The sequence below is a fragment of the Diadema setosum genome, chromosome 17 (genome assembly GCF_964275005.1).
Source record: "Diadema setosum chromosome 17, eeDiaSeto1, whole genome shotgun sequence".
NCBI classification, from domain to species: Eukaryota; Metazoa; Echinodermata; class Echinoidea; order Diadematoida; family Diadematidae; genus Diadema; species Diadema setosum.
In genome coordinates this window covers 12350724-12375848 of record NC_092701.1, presented here as the reverse complement: position 1 = coordinate 12375848, position 25125 = coordinate 12350724, and the positions used below count along the sequence as shown (strand labels likewise).

Here is a 25125-nt window from a genome sequence, read left to right as displayed (position 1 = left end):
TATCTTATTTAAAAAAAAGATGGCGTCCGTTTAGACACTGGGGACCGTTTCATGAAAGTTGTCGGCCCTGACAATTTCAGTAAAATCCTTGGTTTTGATTGGCTGCGAAGCTCTGCTCACTGATTGTTACTATGGTAACTGTCGGAGACTGACATCTTGTCGGGGCTGACAACTTTCATGAAACGGTCCCCTGCTCTCGTAATACGTATGTTGTGATGGTCTGAGTCACAATATTTCATTGTCTGTTTTTCGAAGTGATTTGTTCGAAATAATATTATGATATACATTGTATTATGTGTTTATATGCATTTTGTCTGATATATACAATATATCCCAATGGCGGAAAATATTGTTTAAAAAAAAAGAAGGTTGGTATTCTTTTTTTCTGTTTTGTTTGTTTGTTTGTTTGTTTTTGCTTTAGGACGTTCTCTCTCTGGAGATAAATGATTATCATCAATAATTATTCAAGAGGTAGTGCTATAATATGTGATAGAGAGATTGCTCACCGACTTCGAGGCTAATTCAAGAAACGGCCCGGGCCGCTGAACTAGAGAGAGACGTCTTATGTTTTGGTATAGGATAGTTCATGGAAAGCAAGGTAAACTGGCTAGCATAATGTATTCGTTTTATTTTTCTCTTTTTGAAACTGGTACTTACATCCTGCCATGGCTTGGGAAGATTAAAAGTATTTTTGATAGTTTAGGATTTTCATACATTTGGGATAACCAAGCACAAGATATGGAGTTTTCTGTGTTTAAGAAAATTGTGTCGCAGAGGTTGAATGATACACGCCAACAAGTTTGGCATAACGAAATAAATGTGAATTCTCAATGTATTGTGTATCGAATATATAAGCAAAAGTTAGTGTTTGAAGATTATTTGGTGCACCTTAATCCATGTGATAGGAATTTTTTTTTGTAGATTTCGATGTTTAAATAATAAGCTCCCTATAGTGACTGGAAGGTATGCAAATATTCCTCGAGAGGATCGAATATGTGAATGTTGCTCCCTGAATCAGATCGGGGATGAATTTCATTATTTGTTTCATTGTCCAATATTTGAAAATGATCGTAAACAAGCCATGAAGATTTTTTTTTTTTTTTTGGAAACGAGCTAATGTATATAAAATGAATCTTTTATTTAACCACTCTACGCAAACAGTGATGTTGAAATTAGTAAAGTTTTGTAAGGTAATTGTAGATTATTTTAATAAACTTTGAAAAGATTTTCCTGTGTGCGATTATGAGTACTTAACCCTGTTAGAGGGTGATAATTTTTTTAGCTTTAATTGCAGGCACAGTGCCTGTTATAGAAAGTAAATAGTCTGATGTATTCGTATATATTCATCTCTATTCCATTTACATGTATATATCTTCATTGCATGTTTAGTCTGTCATGTAGATTGTTATTCTTGCCAGTTTGTATCTTACATGTATTTATTTTTACTCACATACCCCAGGAGGGTGATTGAGTTAAAACTATACAAACTACAAACTACAAACTGTGGCCCTGGCGCCTCAGTTCCCTGTCCTGTAAGCAACGTCGAGGGCGGCATTACACATCGGACAAACCCAGAAATTATGTAGTGATAGCAGTATGGCGGCTTTCACGAAGTAGTAACGGTACAGCCAAAGTTCAATTGTCCAGTACCAAAATTGAACGCCGGGTGCGGTTTTACCAACTACTATTTCGCATGTTGTGAGGATAGTCTGTTGACTTTTGTCTTGCATTGTATTTTTAAAGGTAAGCTTGGTCATCTTTTACACCGTTGACGCACGTAACATGAGACATTTGTGCCCTTGTTAACTCTTTTTAGTCACGCTATCCAGTTAGTGCACGGTTTTACCAGTGCAGTGAGCATGATTGATGATGGTGTGTAAGATCTGCAGTATTAAATCGACACACAATCGACACTGCGTCTTTACTGCCACTGCACTTCTGCATGCACTTGCCACTTGCAGTGGTTGCAAATGTCGTAACCTACGTGTAGACTCTATTCAGTTTTGGCGAAATTTCACAGCTGCCCATTCTCCCTGAAAATGTTGAAAATATTGAAAATGAAAATATTGAGTTCATACACTCTGGAGTATATTTTCATTAAGGCAATCTAGACTCTAATTGATAATAGGCATGTTCCAGAACGAACATGAAGTCTTTGTCAGTTCGATATTTGTGAAACAGGAAAGTAAAATGGTTGGACCTAACTAACAGTTCAGTACTACTCTGCTCATCAACCGCCTAATGTTTATTTGCTTGATAAGAATATTTAACACTGAAATTCATGTCAAAACTTGACCTACGTGATTGAAAAAAATCCAGCACTATCAAATGCCGTTCCCTTTTCAATTTGAAGTTTCAGTGCAAAAATATCGCCGTCGAACTTGCGTGGCCTTGTTTCAGCTCCCCGTGGTGCCACTTGTTATAGACTAGTTGGTAAAATCGACCGCTGTTTTTGCTTTGACAATGCACACAAACCGAGTTGTATTGAACACCAAGTTGTACAGCAAAGCTTTTTAGAAACTTCCATAGACAAGATAGACATTACATTTATGATTCGGTTAAAATATTCATTTGAAATTTTGTCCTTGATTCAAACCATTAATGAACAGTGAATTTTCACGTTTTCCCACACATCCTCATCAACAGTCATCAATGCCAATCCATTTTTATGTGCTCTGCGCGCAGTGAAGTGCGTACTAAGCGTTCTGTGCACCAATACTACGCGGTCGGTTTCAATAAGGGCGGTCGATTGTAGGGTAACATCCCCAGTATTCGGTCACTTAAGCTTTTTTGCAATATTTCTCAAACTAAAATAATACATACATAGAATCTACATCATATCTACAGCAATGTATGTGAAATATATCAAATTTCTTTAATCTCAACTGTCATTTTGTTAAATATCTCACAGAATTGCACAAAATCCCGAAATATTTCACCTTGAAAATTCCCCAGTACCGGTATACGGTCACTGGCACCAGTATTCAGTCACGCGATATGCGCGTTCAAAGTCAATGCGTGTTCAAGGCAGCTGAAAAATGCGTGCGCACGCTACCTTGTTGGCGCAAAATTGCATCGGGGACGTTGCGGCGACCGTTGGTGACCGAATACTGGGGCCTCGGTACTTGCATTCAACGGAAATTTTGTTTTTCTTTTGCATTTTTGAGGATACCATTACACTCCAAGCTTGCGATACGTGAAAAATCCCGCGAGAGAACGGCGTATTTCTCGATTTAGCGCTTTTTCGGCGACCCGTACTCTTAAAACTGGGCCTTTTTCGCGCGCGCTTTTGGAAAGTAGTGCCGATTCTGCACTTTTAACGGTAAAATTTGGGATTTTGGATGGATTTTTGGAGGGGGCTAAGGGAGTTTCCTGTTGTGAATGAGTGTGCAAGTATGTGAATTAATGTGATTTGCGTGTGTTGTGACAGTTGAACTTACTGGCTGGTGACTAGTGATAAGTGACCGAATACTGGTGCCCTTACCCTAGTTGGCCTAGGGTTACCATACATGTTGTAGAACCCCTCTAACACACAGTTAGAGTTAGGACCTAGACAGTCTAGACTTATTTAGAGTAAAGGAAAAGCCCCAATTTTCGGCCGGCCTCCAAAATCCGGACACTTATCACTTATCACAAGCCAGCAGATTCTGCTGTCACAACACACGCATATTACGCATATCACATTGTTTCACATACTGGCACACTCATTCACCACAGGAAAGAATGCCTGAGTCACCTCCAGAAATCCATCTAAAATCCAAAATTTTGCCGTCAAAAACGCAGAATCGCCGCAACTTTTCCAAAGGGTGCGTGAATTGGGTCCCGTGGAAAGTATCAGGATCGCCGGAAAAGCGCTAAAAATTGAAAAATTATGCCGTTCTGTTGCGAGATTTTTTCGCTTATTGCAAGCTCAGAGTGTGATGGTATCCTCAAAAACTAAAAAAAGTCAAGAGAAAAACAAAATCTACGTACGTGCCGATACAGTCAGGACTGAATGCAAGTGCAGAGTCACCGAAATTCGGACACGAACGGGCGCCGCAACGTCCCCGATGCAACCTTGCGCCAACAAGGTACACTGTATGGCGCGCATGTCCGAATTTGGGGGAATTGACAACGTGATACATGTAATATTTGGGGATTCTGTGAAATTTGATGATGTATTAAAAAAATCAATATGGAGAAAAAATAATTTGATATATTTAACAATACAGTATTATTTGAGTTGAACAAATATTGCAAAAAAGCTTAATACCCCTTTCCCGCTGCCACTCTCGGTGAACCGCCGTTGGATTTCTCTGTGAATTCACCGGGGAACCTCCTGTGAAATTTTCAGTGCCGTCTTTTCACACCTACATTGTACAACAATGCTCTCGGTGAATTTTGTTGGCAACTTTCCCCTAGACGTGTTTTCTGCTCCCACCGCGGCCGATTCCAGCGGAAGTGTGTATTATATATTATGTGGCGAGACATTTCGCGCGCTAATTTGAACATGGTACTTTACCAGTATAGTTTGTACTCGTAATTCTCTACCTCTCACAGAACTGAACTCCAAAATAGTTAATTCAACTGCAACATTCAACAGGACAAATGACACGCAACTCAAGTACTAATCTCAGTTTTGCACAGCGCTTATTTGTATACGGCATGCGCACAATACAACACGATCCAATCAAAAAGGTTCTAGTAACCTCTTTGGATCCAATCCCATGCCGGTGTACGTCACACGAACGACATACTAGTCGTGTGTATGTTTACATACACGCATTACGTGTGGATTAATTTAGAAGCGCGCTCTAGCTAGCGAAAAACGTTTGCATGACCGAAAAAAAAATGACCTTTGACATAATCTGCATATTTCGCCCGGTGTTTCACCACTATGACCTTTCACACTGGGCGTTCCTAGGTGAACCACCGGTGGTTTCCCGTTGAACTATCGGTGTGTACCCAGGACGCTTCTAGGGTAAAAACTGCCCAAAATTTAAGCGGTGTTTCACCTAGGCTTCCCTTAGGTTTCAACTGAGTTTCGTTTCATACTGCGGGGTTACCCAGGTGCACCTCGGTGCACACGCGGAAGATTTCCTTCAGCGTGGAAGGGGTATAAGTGTCTGAAAATTGGGGGTTTTACTCTAGGTTCACTTCTAGTTTATATCTGAGATCTAGGACTAGGTCTAGATCTACTGTACATAAAACTCTTGAGTTTTCTAGGAGATGTGTTGTGAATGTTATATTGAATGTTTGAGTGGTGGCATATGAGGAAATTATTGCTTTCACCACTAGTAAGCTAGCTACCAGTTAGTACTCATAATTTGACCATAACAGGCCTTGAAATAGGATTTTGGAGGGGCAAGGCCATTTAGAAAAGGGCACTTTTTCCAAGAGGCCAGCCATGAAAGGGCACTTAGGTCAGTCAGAGGGGCACCAAGGCCACATTGAAAAGGGCATGTTGGGTGTTTTTTTAAAGGGTGATTTTTGCGACGTTGCAAGAATTTTATGTTTTTTTTTTTCATATTCTAACAACAACCCCCCCCCCAATACATAATACAGTCAACCTCGCGTAAGTCGACATAATCGGGACTGAGCAAAACACGTCGACTTACGCGAATGTCGACTTACGCGTAAGTCGACATTTTGTCGACTTATAAATGAAAATTAATTTCCTCTGTACAGAGTATAGATTTGGATCACGATGCGGATCGCTACCCATATATCCTACTCCTTTTGACGCCAAAACATGCCTACTGACATGAGCAACAATTATGTTTTAGTTCATGCATAAATCTTGCGCGGGTTAGTAACGACAATGCACAATTCCCAAATCTCTAGAGAGATTTTGAGAGAGCGGGATCGGAAACCTATAGGCCCGTTTCTAGACACTTACCGTTTTAAACTTGATTTGAAATATCAAAGGCAAATTCCCCAAAATTTAATTAAACTTTGCGATTTAAATTCAAGTGCGTTGCTGGGAAGATATGCGTGTGATTTCGCATGATTCTGTCGAGATTATTTTTCAGTGCCGACTGAGTTGAAATATGTGTGATTTTCCTTCCCTAAGTCACCATATTTGTTCTGCTTAAATTTGTATTGCCATACTCTGAAAATGAATTGTTCTCGCGCTCCGATTCGCAACATTATAACTACCGCTCTGTACGGCGCGGGCCTGTCTGAAATAATAAGAAGAAAAGTTTGTTCATCCGAAAACGACATCTTTCGGACTACTATAACAAAAGTAACAAACCTCTTACCATTGTCGGACTAATTTAACTTTGGACTGAGATTTAAAACTTCGGCATAGCGAACTTTAACAATAATTCGTTATCATTTTTTTCATTGACATTTTGTGAAGCAGCATGCGTTTCGGTAGTTTGAAACGTGTAAATGTTGCGATGTCTTTTCACTGCAAGTGCAGACTAAGTTCGGTCACGGCGAAAGTTCCGTTACGAAATAAAAAATTTTCATCAATAACGCACTTCCGTACATTTTTATGCGTTTAAACGCAGTTTCTAGTTTCGGACAAGAACCGCAAGTCTTTTCTGCAACGCTCTTGCGTTTTAAAAACAGATTTGCATTTGATTTTTAGAGTTGCGTTTAAACGCAATTGAGTTTAAATTTCATACAATAATTTTCTAGTTTTGAGTTATTATCAAACGCAAGTCTTTTCAGCGTTCCGTGTGATTTGATGGACTTGTATTTGATTTTCAGAATTGCGTTTAATTTTTAATTTTGCTTACGATAAGTCTTTTAAACAATAACACACTTCCGTAGATGTTTAGAGATGCGTTTAAACGCAATTTCTTATATAGTTTCGTACAAAAACCGCAAGTCTTCTCTGCAAAGCTCTTACGTTTGAATACAGCGTTACGTGATTTGATGGACTTGCATTTGATTTTTAGAGTTGCGTTTAAACGCAATTGAGTTAAAAAAAATAGTTCCCTTCAATTTTCTAGTATCGTGTGATTATCAAACGCAAGTCTTTCAGCGTTCCGTGTGATTTGATGGACTTGCATTTGATTTTTAGTGTTGCGTTTAAACGCAATTGAGTTTAAGTTTCCTACAATTTTCTAGTTTCGTCTGATTATCAAACGCAAGTCTTTTCAGCGTGCCATGTGTTTTGATGGACTTGCATTTGATTTTCAGAGTTGCGTTTAAACGCGAGTTTAAAAAAAAAGTTCCCTACAATTTGCATACCAGTTGCATTTAATTTGTAATTTTGTTTACGAAATAAAAAATAATGCAAGTCTTTTAAATAATAACACACTTCCGTAGATGTTTAGAGATGCGTTTAAACACAGTTTCTTATAGTTTCGTACAAAAACCGCAAGTCTTCTCTGCAACGCACTTGCGTTTGAATACGGCGTTACGTGTGATATGATGGACTCTTTGCATTTGATTTTTAGAGTTGCGTTTAAACGCAATTGAGTTAAAAAAAAAAAAGGTCCCTACAATTTTCTAGTTTCGTATGATTATTAAACGCAAGTCTTTCAGCGTTCCGTGCGATTTGATGGACTTGCATTTGATTTTTAGTGTTGCGTTTAAACGCAATTGACTTTAAGTTTCCTACAATTTTCTAGTTTCGTGTGATTATCAAACGCAAGTCTTTTTAGCGTGCCATGTGTTTTGATGGACTTGCATTTGATTTTCAGAGTTGCGTTTAATTTTTAATTTTGCTTACGAAATGAAAAAAAAATAATGCAAGTCTTTTCAACAATAACGCACTTCCGTCATTTCCGTAGATGTATAGAGATTTATTTAAACGCAGTTTCTAGTTTCGTACAAAAACCGCAAGTCTTCTCTGCAACGCTCTTGCGTTTAAATACATCGTTGCGTGTGATTTGATGGACTTGCATTTGATTTTTAGAGTTGCGTTTAAACGCAGTTGAGTTTCAGGTTCGTAACAATTATTTTCTAGTTTCATATGATTATCAAACGCAAGTCTTTTCAGCAACGCAATTGCGTTTAAATGCAAAAGTTGCGTGTGATTTGATATCACCTACATTTCATTTTTTGAGTTCCATCATTAGTTGCACTGTAATAAATCTTTTTAGAAAGGGCCCTGGTTTTAATACCGCTTCGGAATAATCAACGTTAGAATATTCGGATTTACAAAAACAGGGGCAGGGGGCACATACCCCCCCCCCCCCATACTTTTTGGGGCACCATCAATATGTGCCCCCTTTTTAGGAGAATGGGACCGATTTTGCACTAGAAAGGGCAACTGAAAGTACAAAAAGGGGCCTGGAAGGAGCACAGGGGCAGCTCTCCGGGGAGGGGGGGGGGGGGGGGCAGGGGTACACATAGCCCCTCCACCCTTTTGGAGGATCAACTAAATGTGCCCTTTTTTCTTTGAAGGTGCCCCTTTTTTCCTGTAAAGGGGGGCACACTTTTTCCTAAGGGGCAGTTTTAAGAACAAAAAGGGCACTTTGAGGAACAAAAAGGGCACTTTGAGGAACGAAAAGGGCACTTTGAGGAACGAAAAGGGCACTTTGAGGAACGAAAAGGGCACTTTGAGGAACGAAAATGGCACTTTAAGGAACAAAAAGGGCACTTTGAGGAACAAAAGGGCACTTTGAGGAACAAAAAGGGCACTTTGAGGAACACTTTCAACTAACCAGCCAACCCGTGTTCACATACAGTGTTACAGGGGTGGGGGATCTGCACAATTTTTTTTACATTTCATTTCACCTTTTTTCGCATGCGTGCCCTCGATCACATTTACTTTGAGCATGCGGGCATGAATGCAGAGCGAGAGAGATGGCATTTCTCATAGCCGTCCGACATGCCTGGCACATGGCTTGCGACCACTTGCTCCAGACGATTGTAATAGCCGAATTCCCCACAGTAACACACGCATGCACATACTGCACCCACCCAACGCGCTCAACCGCTGATTGCGACACTCGACGTACAGACACCATCAATGTACTTCCGTACGTACGCGCGGGCACACTACGAATACACTACCTAGCTAGTAACTCTATGGCCGCTGCGCTGCGGACTCGGAGGCAGTCGGAACGGTCAAAGCCGGTCGGCCGTACCGTACGTACATAAGTACAAGTGTACGTAACGTACACGTTGTCTCGTTGAGTTTGAATCAGATATATTGGGACGCGAGTGAACTGAACAGAAGGTATGATATTTGAGATGAGGAAATTTGTTCAAGCTTATTGAAGTGTAGACTTTTAGAAAGGGCATATTATACGTCATAAACAAGAACTTTCATTCTAAAAGGGCACCACGGCCACAAGAAAAAGGGCACATTTTTTTTGGCCGTAACTTTGATCACGGAAGAAAGGGCATTGCGGCCAACGAGAGGGGCACCGACGGCCATGGCCGTCGGTGGCCGTCGGTTAATTCGAGGCCTGCCATAACACTATCCAAGATTCAACCACCGCCTACATGTAACGTTAGGCCTATACGTGTACATAGGTAGAAACTTATGCTCTTGCGCAGTGTCAAATTTTGGCATGGGAGGTTGAACATTGGTGCTGATTTTTTACAAGATTTACCTTGTAGTTCATGACTGAAAATGTTTTTTTTTTTATGTTTGCACTGAAATGTTGTTTCTTCTCTTTGTATTGAATGCAGTGTCCGCTGGTTTGATGTAAAGGCACTCGCAATGCCACCAAAGAGCAATACACTACCTCTGTGGGGCAACCACGCTTCCATGAACCTAAATTCCCTCATCCTGACCAACATCCAGTCCTCGCCCTACTTCAAGAACGACCTTTTCAAGCTCAAGACATACCATGAAGTCATAGATGAAATTTACTACAAGGTAAGGGGCGGAGGTAGGTGCCATTCTTTCTTGACCTTTTCTCTTTTGAGATGACTAAAAATGCTTGATATCATCTTCATCACATGTCTTTAAAGGTACTAGCCCACATTTGCAAACCCACGAAAATCAAAACTGCATAAAACAGGTCCAATATGACTTCAAGTACAAGTTATAACAGTAACATACCTCACCTGTCGCTCTTTGTCTATACCATTCGATAAAAGAGAGAAAATCATCGTTTTAAAATAAATTTTCAAACCGGGTCAACCCGACCCAAAATCGAATTACGAGCGCGGGCTATAGCTACGTACATTGTACATGTAACACGTACGTGGACCGGAGCTAGCGAGCGTTATACGCATGCATACGGATTACGGTGCATTTTCATTTATTTTTATGAAAGTAATGGACTAATTGGAACAAAATTTTGCACAGGTGTTGCTGCAATCATACCCAAACTCCATGCTAACTATGAGACCAATTGCTGCAGGTTTACAAATGTGGGCTAATACCTTTATAAAGTACAGTACTCAAGCTACTTACTGCAGAATGTGATGTGTTAACCTCACTCGAATGAAAATCTTTTGAAATGCCATGGTGAAATGCATCGCAATATACCAGTGGAGGGGAGGGGGAGGGAGGTGGGGAATTGAGTATAGACTGGTATACTAAACATACAGTTACATTGTCAATCTTATATCAGCTTCATTAACTTAGTGATACATGTACCGGTAGTTTACAAAGTTTTTGTTCAAATTTGAAATACAAGTAACATTTTTGAGAATGTCTATATGTGTGTTTTGTTTCCGCTTTAATTGAAAATGAGCTTCTCTGTAGAGTACAGGATCTTGTTTGAATATGATTTGTTATGCTAAGGGCTGCATTCATATTAACGATTAGTTTGTTGGCACCCACCCTAAATAATTCCGCTGCAGGTTGCACACTTGGAGCCATGGGAGAGGGGAAGCAGACAAACTTCTGGGCAGATCGGCATGTGTGGAGGGGTGAGTATGATAAAAGTCTGCTTCAAAACTCTTCCTCGCCCAGCTGATTTTGCTGATCAAAATGTCTGTTTGGATGTTTGTTGCCATCATGGTCGGACATTTATGGAACTACTGTCATACCCACATGAATTATAATTGCATTTGCGGAAGTCAGTTCCTTCGATCAAACTATGAAAAGTATGCGTGAATTACATCATACAAGTCAGATATAGTGTAAAATGAAGTTCAGGCATTTTTTTTTTTCTGTCTAACATATACCTGTACAAAATGCATGATCAACTGATGTGTCCCTTGTGTCACAGGATTTGCATGAAGACAGCTTTCTCAGGCTACTGTTTCTCTGCTGCTTTTGTTTGGAACACAGTTTGGAATCCATTGTGGACCTGTAGGATTTCCATTTTTCCTTTTATTTGATCTTTTCTTTTCTTTTCTTTTCCTGGTGTACTGTGGTTAGAGTGTATTCTCATGTTTGGCAAAATGTGATATGTTTAACCATGAAATCTTATTTCATCATCTCATTTGTTTTTCCACTCTTCTTCCTACTCTGTAGGTGCGTGGTGTTGGGGCTGGTGGAATTGTCTCCTCAGCCTACTGTCTGCTGTACAAGCTCTACACGCTGAAACTGACTCGCAAGCAGCTGATTGGCCTACTGACGCACTCAGACTCGCCCTACATCCGAGCTCTGGGCTTTATCTACATCAGGTAAGCTGAAGGTAATCTACCAACATGCATACCAGCAATACCCACACTGTTACTGTTGACCAAATACTGTAAAAGTGGAAATTTTCACATATTTCTGGCAACCAGAAACTAGCACGAAAATAAAAGCATTCAAATATTTTTGCTTGCCACGTGTTCCACGGAATTAAAAACATACGAAACTCTTATCTGGCTGAGCGCGAAAATGTAATCACACGAAAATTTTCCACTGTTACAGTAAGCCACTTTGTAATTAGCTCATGTGCATGTTTTCCAGATGACTTTTCTTTTTTTTTCCTCAATTGGTTAAGTTGGTTAGACACTTCACTTTTTATTCACAATGACATAGTGTAAAAGCTGTTATTTTCATGAGTGTTTCGTTTAGCAAATTTCACCAATCACTGTTGAAATGCAAATTTAACAACAAGCAAAAATATAATGAACAGTCAGACATTAGTGCACTTACGACATGAGGATGTGATGTGAGGACCTAGATTGAAAACAGCATGGAATGCTATTTCACAGGATCAGAACTGGATGTAAAGGGGCCTTTAACCCCCCTTCTTTGTCCCACCAAGAATTACTACCAAGTACATGTACATGTACTCTGAATTGAGGAGCTTATTCTTAAATCACTCTTGAAGTATAAAGTTTGTACTTTGTTAATGTCGGCAAATGCAGATGATAAATGAAAAGAACATTTCTCTTTTTTCCATCTCCCAGGTACACACAGCCACCACAGGACTTATGGGAATGGTATGAACCATATTTGGAAGACGAGGAGGTTTGTAAAACACTCAGCAGTATTCAGTGTCTGTGTGTCTATCAAGTCTAAATGTTGTTTTGAAGTCAAGTATGGGATATAGCATTTGTAGACATTGTTGAATCCCTTGGAAAAAAAATCAGGTTAATAATTATGATTGTCAGGGCAATGTGGATTACATTTTTTCACTTTTATACTCTCAAATGATAAATGCACACACTCACAGTAATTCTGCAGTTTGTGTAGCATGGCACCAGGATGTATTATATCCTGAAAGCCTCTGCACTTCCTTATATTATTTTATGTTTAGGTTTAGATGTATACACTGCAGAGGAACACAAATTCTACAGACCATATTATTTTTTTGTTTTGTTTTATTTTGGTGAATTATGTATGTGCATGACTCTACCAAAAAAAGAAAAAAAAAGAAAAGAAGAATAGAAAATAAAATCAATCTGCATTGCTGGCAAGTATACTTTTGATGAGGAAATAATAAAACATGAAGAGTAGAGAATTGCCTGCATTACCAGCTTCTGTTTACATGATACTTTCAAGGGAATGACCAAAAGAAATTTGCATGACCTTTTCAAGCTAAGGTTTGCTTGAAGGTAACACTTCATACCGTCTTGTGCAAATTGCAGATATACCCTAGACATCTTTAACCTCTCTCAAAGAGCAGAAAATCCTGAGAAATAATGATGGGGGGGAGGGTCCTATGTCTTTACATAAACAAAAAAAATACATAAATACAAAAAGAAAGTACATGTTTGGCATACTTCATACCAGTCCGATGTAGACGTAGCAGGCATTATGTTGTGTGGTCCAAGTAGAGAAATCCTTGTAGAATTGCGAGCGTTGTAAGGCGGTGTACGTACCATGGTACAACTTGTAAGGGTCCTTCTTTGAGATGTCACCAGCTGATGTTTACCGTTCCAGAGATCTTCAAAATCTGACGAAAAAAAAAAATGACCCGCTAATCAGTCAAGTCAGGATTTGTGTGTTGTGGGGTGAGGAGTAAAACTTGAGATCAAAGTAAAGCATCACTGTGGTAAAACTTGTTTGAGATTATTAAGTGTTCAAAGAAGAAAAACATAATGTATTGGAGCTTGCTCTCCATCTGTGGTGCCCTTTATTCCTTCGGGTCCTGGAGGTAGATACCATTTATGCTGCATTGCTTGAAAAAAAGATGATCACTCTTTTACATATACCATACACCTCATTCCAATACAAAAAAAGAAAGAAAAAAGGGCCATATCGGTTATAATCCTGTGAAGATTTGGAAGAAATGAAAGCAAGGAATAGCCTTTTTTCTTTTTATTTTTTTACTGTAATGAATTGTATGAACCACTGACTAGAGGATGTTTCAAGAATATATGTGACCGTGCACCTCAAAACGAACATAAAGTCGCACACACACTGATTTTGCGTGAGGACTGAAAAATAAGTGAAATGGGTCAACCTAGCCGAACTTGACTTTTTCATATTTTCGGAAAGAGCGGGTCTTCTTTTATATTATGCTAAAAGTTGGTATCATAAAACAGGCTGGAAAGTGTGTTTTTTAGCAGTTTATCTTGAACATTTTTGGTAGAATAGTGTGATTATGTGTGTCTTTAGAATCCCTTTTTCATTTCTGAAAAACCTTGTCCACACTCTTCACTTTCAACTCTAATAACTTTTGAAAGGATAGTGCTACTGCTTTGAAAGTTGGCATTACTTATGGACAGAATGTGTTAATGAGGCATGCTTAATTGCAGTTTAATCTGATGATCCCTTCATTGTTGTTACTCTGGTGGTTTACTTCCTGTTTTTTGTCCCATTCATCGCACAGCCAGCACGGTTTGGTAAAGATTAAGGGCTTCAATAGACACTGTACTTCAGAGCCTCTTTTCTCAGTTCACACTTTTCCTGAGTTTGTGCTTTCTTTCCAATATTTAGATAGGTTAGGAGAGTCCATTTGATTTGAGTTATACATCATTTTAAAGCTTAAAGTCTGCTCTTTCAGAATATGGTCTTAACTAAAAATTCGTGTCTGGCGACTTTTTGTTTGTTTTGAGGTGCAGGGTCACATATATAATTTGTGAGTGTAGATGACTGATTCTATGTTGAGATGATGTGAAAAGGTCATAAACAGTGGGATATTGATGTACTCTGTGTCATACTCCATTGGCAATGGTAGAAAGAAAGAAGGAAAAAAAAAAAGGTAATGGGGAGGATTTGAGGAAGCTACTTGGAAGTTGCAAAGATACTTTTCAGGGACCAGAATAGGCTGTCTGTGTCAAAGTGTGTTGCATATGTTTGAGAGTGAATATTGATAACTGTTGATGACTAGATTTATTTTACAGCTCTCGCGCTAAGGATATCTGTCTTATAGTGCCATAGACTTGGAGTGAATGGCAGAAGGTGCTTGGATGTGTTCTTTTTCTGTAGTAGTCATGAAATTGCAGCGCAACTGTCTGATGGTCCTTGCTCTCTGGTAAAGATATAATTATTCAGTTGGAATGTGCTATTGCTCAAAATATGTAAACCTTGTTTGAATCTTATCTGTTCTTTTTTTTTTTTTTTTGGGGGGGGGGGCGCTAAGGTTTTGGGAATTAGGAAGTCATAATTTCATGCATTTGCAGATGACTATCATGATTAATGTAGTGGTCCATCATGTCCTCCACAGCCAGTCGTATTCCTTTCTTTTTTTTTTAATGATTATTACCTTTTTTGGTATTATTGTCATTATCATAATTACTGTTGTTTTGTTATTGTTATTATTGTTATTATTGTTATTATTATTATTATTTTTATTACTATTATTACTATTATTATTATTGTTATTATTATTATCATCATCATTATCATCATCATTATCATTATTATTATTACTATTACTATTACTATTACTATTATAAATGGTGGTAGTAGTAGTAGTAGTAGTAGTAGCATTACAGATCTGATGAAAGGACTTAATAAGAATAAAATTTCATCAAGCTAGGTATTTCATTATAGTATTATAGGTCGATTGACAGACATTGATTATTTCACAGTACATACCTAGCCAATATGTGGACTTGTCATAGCACAGCACTTGGATCCTTTGTATATCAGTTTTGCAAGTGATACGTAGGTATGAAACACCGTGCGTTTGTTTTTCAGCATTGCCTCTACTGTGTTCACATTTCAAACAGCGTAGTACTGGTTATAAATGAAGAGCGTAGTACTAGTTATAAATGAAGAGCGTAGTACTAGTTATAAATGAAGACAGTGCTCATAAGATAAAATGGTGTCCTATTCATATCACCGAAATTTATATCAAAAAAAAAAGAAAGCCACAGTTAAGTGATACAGTTATATTGTTACTTGAAAATACATTATGATGACAGGAAAAAGTTGTAGGTTTACGACTCTCTATTTTTGTTGTAATGTTTAACTGTAGATAGCACTCGCTTTTTCTGACCACTGTACATCATCAATGCTGCCTTTCATGTGTTTTATACCAGGTGGTGACATCTCAGACAACACCTGCCCTTTGCCTCTTGCGTGCTTCGCCCGCCGTCTGCGGATGAGCGTTCGTAAGCACACAGTTAATCGGAGAGAGAGGTTATAATGTGGACTCGCGTCCTTCTGGGTATCCTGCCGCATGCAATGGATATACTATGGCCAGCCCAGCTTTTGTTCTCTCTGAAATATTTGAGAATCGGGTCACAAAACTTATCTTTCTGTTATGTTCCTCCAGTGTTTGTCTCCTTGAGAGTTCTCATTTGTTCCAGTGCTGCGGGATAGGTCAAAGAAGTATTTCATATAGTACCTGTCATAGCTTCAGATTAGTGTGGGATTAAAAGAATAAGGGTAGAAAGACTTGGTTGACACATTTCATTGAAAAAGGGACAACAAAGAAAAAAAATCTACTTTGCTCTATGTCACACTATTTTTAAAGGCTGTTGGACATGACTTTTTTGTGTTTTACAGTTCATCGGCAAAAGATGTATTTCTGTCAAATTTGTCAAATATGACAGAGAAATCATTGTTTATTTCATGGTTTTTGTATCTTTTGATCATAGCATCTGAAACTGAGAAAAAAATGTACAACCCAAAGTTGAAAATTGTGACATTTCTGAGTGCATGCAAAAAGACTCATTCTTCATTTGTAACCACTCTCTGTATCAGTAACTCTCAATCTCAATCTCAATCTCGTCTTTGTTTTTCCTCTCCCTCTCCGTCCACATTGAACCCAATGCCATGCAGGAGATTGACCCCAAGGCTGGTGGAGGAAATCCAATGACCATCGGTCAGATGCTGAGACACTTCTTGACCAAGCTGGAGTGGCATTCAACCCTCTTCCCACGCATTCCAGTTCCTGTCATGAAGGTAAGACAGTAATAATGACAAAGAATGATAATAATTCATCGTTCTTTGTGTATGTTTGGTTTTCTGTTTGAGTAGCACTCTTCTTCTATGTGCTCTCAAACTGCTTTACAGTGTGTAACTAGAGAAGCACTCTGAGAGCGCAGACCTCCGCCAAGCATGCAGCTCATTTCCACCGCTGATCTTGTTCTTCCATAGAGATATCAGTGATTTCCACCCATAAGTACTTAGGCACCATGCTGAAAGTGTTTATAGTGTGCAGAAAGTCGCTCAATTTCCCAATATAGAAGCCTTTGTTACGTCATAAACCCTCAACTGCACGGCGTGCCTCGCCCTAGCAGAAACTAGAGCACGCACTTTATAGTGCGCGCATGCAAACCTCAAATACGCGCAGCCTCAACTCCAAAGTTCATTGACCCTACCTGCCAAAATATAAAAAATCCTTCATAAATTCCCCCAAAATTCTTGGATCACTACCAAAAGTTCATCGTTTGGTACTTGTGTCATTCTCAACCTTTCCTGCAAGTTTCATCCCAATCCGTTAGGTACTTTTTGAGTTATTTTGCACACAGACAAACTAACTAACTAATGAACGAACGAATGAACAGACAAACCAACGGTAACGAAAACATAACCTCCTCCCTTGGCGGAGGTAATTACTGTAAGAGTGGTTTCTTTCGCGGTGGTTTTATTTTCGCTTTGAGGTTGAACCACGAATTTAACATCATGCAGAAATGTTTTGAACTCGTCGCTTGTTACAACGCTATCATTACCTACCGCGAATTTAAACACGCGAAAAAGTCGGCACCAATGGAAACCGCCAAAGTTTCTGTATGTGAAAGAAACCACTTTTACAGTAGCACCAGTCACTGGAATCAAACCTGTGTCTACATTAACACCTCGTTTTGCTCCTTGAAAATTCTAGTCGGGGTTTTTCTCAATGTTACACACATGCAGTGACAGTCACGCACACACATGCTTTGAACAGCCAACATTTAGGTTCAGCTCCCTCGTGGGGACCCAGGTATACGCATGCATTGAGAAATGCCCCATGTTTTGCTCATACAGTAGATGCGAGTGCTGTGTGATAGACCTTGAACCCTGAATTATCTCGTTCAATGCAAAGTGCTCCATTGCCATGAAGACCTGATCACCTCAATGCAGGGTGTGGCTGTATTTTATTCGTGTCCCTATCCACAACCAAGTTTATCCCGTGCTGTGCTTTGTTCTCCATTGGACACACATGCTAGAGTGCAACTTTCCTTGCTGATTGACATCGGTCTTTATATACCTCATATATAGAATCCTCTCATCTGATTGGTTAAAAGCGGATTCATGAAAATAGCTGTGCCCCATTTTTGATCTACTGTGCCCGGCACCGGGGCACAGTAAATCAACTGTGCCCTGTAAATAGGTTAGGAGACAGTCGCGACCCCGTACACATAGATCGCTCATATGTACGCACCAATGATACGACCGCCGCGCATTCGATCAGCGTGCTGTAAAAGAGACTAGCGGTCACTGTGCCCTGTAAATACGTTTGGAGACAGTCGCAACCCAGTACACTGTATGTACACATATACATATAGATGATCACTCATGTACGCACCAATGATACGACCGCCGCGCTGTCGATCAGCATTGATTATGAGTGCTGTAAAAGAGACTAGAATCTATATTTTCGGTATCTATATTTTGGAATCTATATTTTCGGTATATAAAACAAATAATGACTGCTTGATATTCGGGGCACAGTTAAAATTATGTAGGCCCTCGGTGATGTGAAAACCATAACCATGCCCTCAGCTTCGCTTCGGGCATAGTTACGGTTTTCACATCACCTTGGGCCCATAATTTTAACTGTGCCCCTCATAGCAGTCATTATTTGTATACTGAAAACTACCTGGTAGCTGTCAGTGAATAGGGATTATGTAATCTTCCTAATCCCTATCGTGTCACCATGGCCTTTTTGTTGGACTTATACTCATGTTGCGACACTTGAGTGGGCTGGTTAACTTTACAACCAGGTCAAGCTTGGATGGATTATTGATTGGTGATGAAAAAGCCTTGCAAGTTTATTTAGTATTCCTGGGACCTGTTTCACAAAGTAAAGTCAATCTTAAAATTTAAGATTGACTGAAAATTATGGTATGCCACTGGTTTCCATTTTCAATTTTATTAGCCTTTCACCATCCACTTCAAATTCATATTTACAATATACAAGTGTATTTCCATTGTTATTTATTGTATCTCCATTGTTATTTATTGTATCATGCATTAGCAATGGCTACATGAAAAAAGTCTTCAAAATCTTCATTTTCATTAGCAAGTTGAGCAAAATTGAAGATACACACAGAATACCATGATTTTTAGTCAATCTTAGATTTTGAGATTGACTTTAACAGGCGCATGAAGGTTTATGATAGTGAGAGAAATGATGCCAGTAAATTTGAGCCTGAAACATTCAGTAATAGTCATGGAGTAGAATTCTTATGTGAACCCACCTTCAAAAATATCAGTGAGTGTTTGACTAAAAAAACAAACAAACTGCCTTTGCACATGTCAGCCTCGTACTCACTTTCGAGTCAACATTCCACCTCATTGACATTGTGTGCATGCTTTAATTTCTGTAACAGAAGGATGCTCGAGGTACAATGTATTCCCCTTATCTTGTTGTCATCCTTTGTAATGTCATAGATTTTACTGACTTTACAGTATCCATGTTGATTGCTAACAGTTTGAAGGAGAAAAACAAAACAGAAATGTTTGCTGTGAAACCAGAAGTGTTCGCTTGAATTTTATTGCGAATATTGCGAGAGCCAAGATTTGCGAAATTGAAATGCATGCGAAAGTTATTATCTACACTGTATGTATTGAATGCCAGGGGCAGTTCACTAAAATTTTATGCTGTGAAAAAGGCTGTTGGCTCCAATTCACGAAAATGTCATGCTATGAAGATATCATGCTCTACAGTATAATATGGTTATAAATATGATGGCATTTTATGATAAATTGTCTGCAAAATGCTTGTGCTTCTGCAGGACATTGAGAAGAAGGTGACAGCGTGGAGATTCGCCCAGGCCCAGAAGAACCCCGAAGGAGCGGGAGACCAAGGGGATGGCGGTCATCCTGACAATGATGACTGGACAACAGATTCAAGGTCAGTCTTCTGCTTGACCTACTTAATTAAAGAATATGGCCAGAGATTGAGGGGAAAATCCACTCCATGTTCAAATTAATTATAATGAAAGTAGTAAATGAACAAATGCAGTAGGTACAGTTTCAGTCATAGACCAACTTCAAGATACTGGGAAGCCCTGTTGTAATGAAGTCATCGGCACCCACCCATTATATTTAAACCATTGCGTCATTGTAAACCCACTAAGAAAGAAACCAGCTATATATAGTAATGGAAAATACAGGACTGCCAAATTTACCTCATTAAAACCGGTACCTTGCAAGCGAAATTGTTATACAATGTGTAAGATGGTTTCCCTTTATGTGTGGAAATTCTAAAGTTTGCTGTGTCATATGCATAAAATTGTTTTGATCACGATTAGATATATGCTAATATGATGTGTATGAGAAAAAAGTGAAATCGAGTACAGTGTATTGTCAATAATAGAAAAAGAAATTGATTCCAGAGATAATGTGTACAGGAAACAGCAGCGCTGTGCCACTTTTCCATTGTTTGTATGAAAGTAAGAGATTACCCAGAGACATCTAAGGTTTAAGCAAGGCCTTACCCAATGTACCTCTAGTTAGATCCAAAATTATCTTTAACAAGAGGCATTGTGTCAGAATCCTGTACTTTGTTTTATTGTGCCACCTGTAATTGTTGCTATCAGCCATGTTATTGTTGCTATCAGCCTGTAATTGTTGCTATCAGACATTTTGTCTGCATAGTGCTGTGTGTGACTTACAATATGATTGCCCTGAATCTGTAAACTGTAGCAGTTCCCATGCAGTTTGTAAACTGAAGTGTACATGTACATAATGCTTTGTGCTGCTTTATTTATCTTGCAGGAGAGGCGACAGATTCATTGAAGAGCGTCCGCACAGCAGAGAGCGGGACCGGGATAGAGATCGCACGAGAGAGTGGGACCATGAGAGTGAAAGGGATAGGGACAGGGATAGGGATCGGGACAGGGACAGGGATAGGGACAGAATACGGGATCGGGACAGGGACAGGGACAGGGACCGAGGCAGCAATTACGACAGGCACAAGGATAGAGAGCGGCCCCGTCACAGTCGGGATAGGAGTCGGGATCGAAGTCGGGACAGGGAGAGGCACCGGGACCGGGATAGGGACAGGAACAGAGGGGAGGACGACTTTGACGTAGCCCTGCGAAAAGAGCGCAGTCGCCAGGACAAGGAGCGGGAGAGTAACCACAGGGGGGACAGCCGGGACGACAGGCGACATCGATCACGCAGTCGCAGTCGAGATCACAAGAGGAGTAAGTCGAAAGAACGAAAAAGGAGGAAGTCCCGCTCTCGTTCTCGGGATCGTCATCGCCATAGAAGTCGAAGTCGGGACAGAAGATAGGTTAGAATAAATGCATCTCCCTTTGTATGTAACAGGTCCAGTGTGTTTATGTATCAGAACATTCTGCATTTTTGGTCATGTTCATTAAATCTGTCTTTCACTGCATCTGTGGTACACAAGGCTTGATGTCATGATGAGTGAAAAAAAATATAGGCAAATTATGACAAATTTGTGAATTTCTTTCATCTCTGTAAAGGTTGTGGCGGCAAACTGCCTTTTAAACAAAGCTGTTCAAAGTTTTGTGTCGGGTGAATGTATGATAACATGGATCATTAAGCATTCTCTGTATTTCCATGGTTTGTAGTGTGGGTTAATTTGATATTGAAAGTCAGTAATTATCAGGATTCTACAGCTGCAGTCTCGTTGTCAGCGAACACTATATGCTGCGTATCAGTTACTTCTGGAAACAAAATAGAACTTCATGACTGCTCCGGTAACTCAGTGGCTATTAGCATGCAAAACTTTTGTGGAAAATGATGTTCAGTGATGCCTCTGTAGATATTACTGTAGATTGCTACTACTACTACTACTATGTGTGTATAAATCACTTCAAGGCTTAGAATAACGGTTGATGAAGGCAGTTATACTGATGGGGAATTATGAAAAGGAGGTGTAAATTTCAACACTGAAGAGCAATTTAGATTGCATGGGAAGGTGCAGAGGAAATCAATGTGCAAGCAAGTCTTGTATGCCACAATCAAAGAAGCTGTGGTGACGGATTGCAGTATTCAAACTTACTGTGACATCCTGATAGTGAGTTGTATTACCTCCAGTGTATTGAATGTCGGACAAATTGTTTGTCTGTACATTAAGTTCATTACAGAGTTAGCTTTTTAAATTATATTTCTTTTACCCGTGTTTTATCTCTTCTATTAATGCTTTGTGTTTCAAATAGCATTCATTTATGTTCAAGAGCACACAGTGAAAACAGTGATTGTACAATTGTAATACTTGGTTTAAGACAGTGGCTGGTGATTTATAAGGTGAAAAGAACTGTTTAATCTACAACAATGGTAAAAAAGAAAGCGGAGCTGAGCTATGTTCATGCAAATCAAAGAGTGGTTGTCAAGTGAGAGTAAAGCAAACAAGAGTTCTGTGGACATGTCAAATTGCCGCTTGTTGGCCAAGTTCTACAAGGCTGTTATAGCCATCAATGGTTACGAGGTAGACAGTGATTGATGCTCACCAATTGAAATTCCCATCTCAGAATTGGCAAACCTCTTTCTCCTCCCGTCCAGGTGTAGTTGTCAGAACTGTCATTTTTAAGCATCCATGGAGACCAGTAATTTTGAGAATGTTTGCAACGGAAAGAAGTTGTCTTGTGGGCCTTGGATTTGGGGTTGTATGTGACAGCAGAAACTTTGCTCTGATGGTACATTTAGCGGCATTGGGCTATTATAGCACGAGATGAATAACATGTGCCCTGGGAGAGCTATACAAGTGGAAGTGGTCCTTATTCTTGTGTCTGTATCTTAACTTTTTATACATGTACAAGTATGGAAGAGTACATGAGCGTAGGTGAGTATATGAGTGTGTAAGGGTGTGCAGGTGTTTTTTGTGTGTATGTGTGCTAGTCTAAACGTGGTTTCGAGAACTGCATTTAAGGTTTTGCAAAATAACACTATATTACCCCTTTAGTAGTCTTGTTTTCCTAGATGGGTTGCGGAGACTACAATGCTAAGAGTTAGGCAAATATCCTTATGCCTGTTGTGAATTGGTATATTGAAAAAAAAAGAAAGAAGAAGTCTGTATTGACCAGAAATAAGCAATGTTGTTTGCCCCTCTTATGCGTGTTGGAGTAGAACTGTGGCTGATTGATTTGTAGCTACAATATTTTACAGACCCACCTACAAGGTTTTCTGTGAGCAAACTTTAAAACTAATGCCCAATAAAGTGTCCCCTGATTCAGGCCAACTGAAAAGTTTCTCTTTATTGATAAGCAACAAGTGTCGGAGAACTTACAGAGGTATTTTCTTTCTGACTTTGGAGATGGTATTGTAGGTTTGTCTGTATTTATTGAAATTTGCTTATTTTTTGATATAGTGTGATCATACAGTCATTCTCACACAAGTAGAATCCAAAGGGACCAGAGACAGTAATTTGACTTACCTTGGTATATAAATTTTGACATACACAATAGAAGTAACTCATTTTTACACACATCTTGTGTAAATTTGTTTTCAGCTGAGCCATTGCTTGGACTTGTTTTAGATTAATTTAGGTGATTTAACTATATCATTAAAAAAAAGAAATATATATACTAAAACATATAATTTAAAACTTGAGTTAGTATTGAGTTAGTATTGGATAGCATGTTTGCTCATGATTAATAAACTGTGTAAATGTGATGATCAAATGAAGTATAATTACTGGCGGTACATTCCCCACATTTGTCAAATTACATTTACTCCTAGTGTTGTTCCATTATATGAAATACACGTATATGCTAATTTCATAAGGTGAACTAGCACAATTTGTTCTTATTCACTGAAGTCAGGGTCACTTACACGTACATTGGCACTTGTGACTGATGAATTCAATGTACATTTTGAAGCATTCTTGGATGCATCCAAGTCTCATGGAAGCGAAATTTGTATTGTAAAGTAATTGTTGCCAAATCCTCGTGTTTCATTCCTGTAAAAAATTCTTGGATGAACTGATGCATGTATGGTAACAAAATGTCACATTTGTAAGCCACTTAAAATACTTTGATTGCCTACACATGCATGTACTGAACAGTAGCAGCTAAAACCGGCCCCTTATTCACATTGATATTAATTTTGCCAATGTTCTCTTGCCTACAGCTTGGTAGTTCTGTTGTCTTGTTCAACCCAAGACACGGGTTTCCCCACCTCCATCCCATGGCTGTAGACAGAGGGATTTTACTTCCAAAGAAATACTTTGGAAAAAACAGTAGAGCAAACATTGACAACATAATATTGGATGACAGTTTGTCTTTATAATGATTTCATAGACAAAACTTGCATCTTCAGACATTGGTACTACTGAACTGTGATGGTTGCTACAATGGGGAGGTTGAATCCTCACTTTGGCTGGCTGCAGAGAAGTGTCGACTCGGGAGATTAACAATATTGTATGATACCATTTTCTTGCACAAAATCCAAATTTTGCCTTCTTGAATCCTCCATATAAATGTACATGGTTATAACAAGCTTGTCATGCATGTTACTGAATATGATTAACATGTACAGCTACAAATTTTATATTTCTTATCTGTTTAAAGAAATTGTTTCTGGAATATATTCATATTTGTGTGGGTAAATGACTCGAATAGAAATGTATCCAAACTTTATGGGTGATTCTTATCAAGTCACGCTTGTAAAATTTGTTCACTTTGAGAAAAGTGGCAGAAGTGGTCCTGTTCCTATAGCCTCAGTTGCTGTTCTGTGTAAAAAGTAGCCATCCCTTAATTATTGTTTTAAAAGTTTTCTTTGTTGGTTTTGTTACCATTTTAGAAATAAAGATGATGCTAAGTGAGTAACAGAGATGAAAGTGTTGTATGTGTGGCTTTCTTTGATCTTTTCTCACACTTTTAGCCCCAATGATGCAGAGACAGTCACCTACATTCAGAGGGATGCCTTTGTATGATTTATTTGATAATGAATATTCCAAGTCATTTAACTTGGAATATTTATTACAAAATATAACTGTTACAATGTTGCTTAACATTAACATCCTTCATTTGTTATTATTCAGTTCACTTGATTTGAAGCTTTTCACTTCCAGTAATACATATTACTAATTTGCCTCCTTTTCCTACAAGCGCATTAGAGAGGGGCCATGAAAGCAGCTACCACATACACAAGTTTTGCAAAAGATGGCTGTGAAAATGTAGTAACTGAGCTCCATGCAATTTGAGGTTTTAACAAAAAATTGGTTGAATTGAAATGACACACTAACATTTTTTGTAAAAACTGGACAGTTTTCATTTTAGGAACATTCTTGGACACCAAAATTGTGGAAGAAAGTG

At 39.0% G+C, this 25125-nt stretch overlaps 1 protein-coding gene across 2 annotated transcripts; it reads left to right on the top strand.

Annotated features, from left to right (window-relative positions):
- Nucleotides 1–1602: 1602 nt before the first annotated feature.
- LOC140240422 (pre-mRNA-splicing factor 38B-like) lies at nt 1603–24633 on the top strand. Of its 2 annotated transcripts, XM_072320188.1 has the most exons (8): nt 1603–1743; nt 9583–9772; nt 10708–10776; nt 11327–11478; nt 12199–12259; nt 16469–16591; nt 19630–19748; nt 20615–24633. In XM_072320188.1, the coding sequence occupies exons 2-8, from the start codon at nt 9614–9616 to the stop codon at nt 21132–21134; spliced, it is 1203 nt and encodes a 400-aa protein (XP_072176289.1). In that variant the 5' UTR covers nt 1603–1743; nt 9583–9613; the 3' UTR covers nt 21135–24633. The 2 variants fall into 2 exon arrangements, with proteins under 2 accessions (XP_072176289.1, XP_072176290.1); XM_072320189.1 differs by lacking the exon at nt 1603–1743 and having other exon boundaries at nt 9668–9785.
- Nucleotides 24634–25125: the final 492 nt, after the last annotated feature.

Excerpts from the sequence above, each read along its gene's own strand:
- LOC140240422 (XM_072320188.1), top strand. The coding sequence starts at position 9,614 with ATGCCACCAAAGAGCAATACACTACCTCTGTGGGGCAACCACGCTTCC. Across the intron at positions 10,777-11,326 it reads AGATCGGCATGTGTGGAGGG|GTGCGTGGTGTTGGGGCTGG; the intron begins GTGAGTATGATA and ends CCTACTCTGTAG. Across the intron at positions 19,749-20,614 it reads GACTGGACAACAGATTCAAG|GAGAGGCGACAGATTCATTG; the intron begins GTCAGTCTTCTG and ends TTTATCTTGCAG.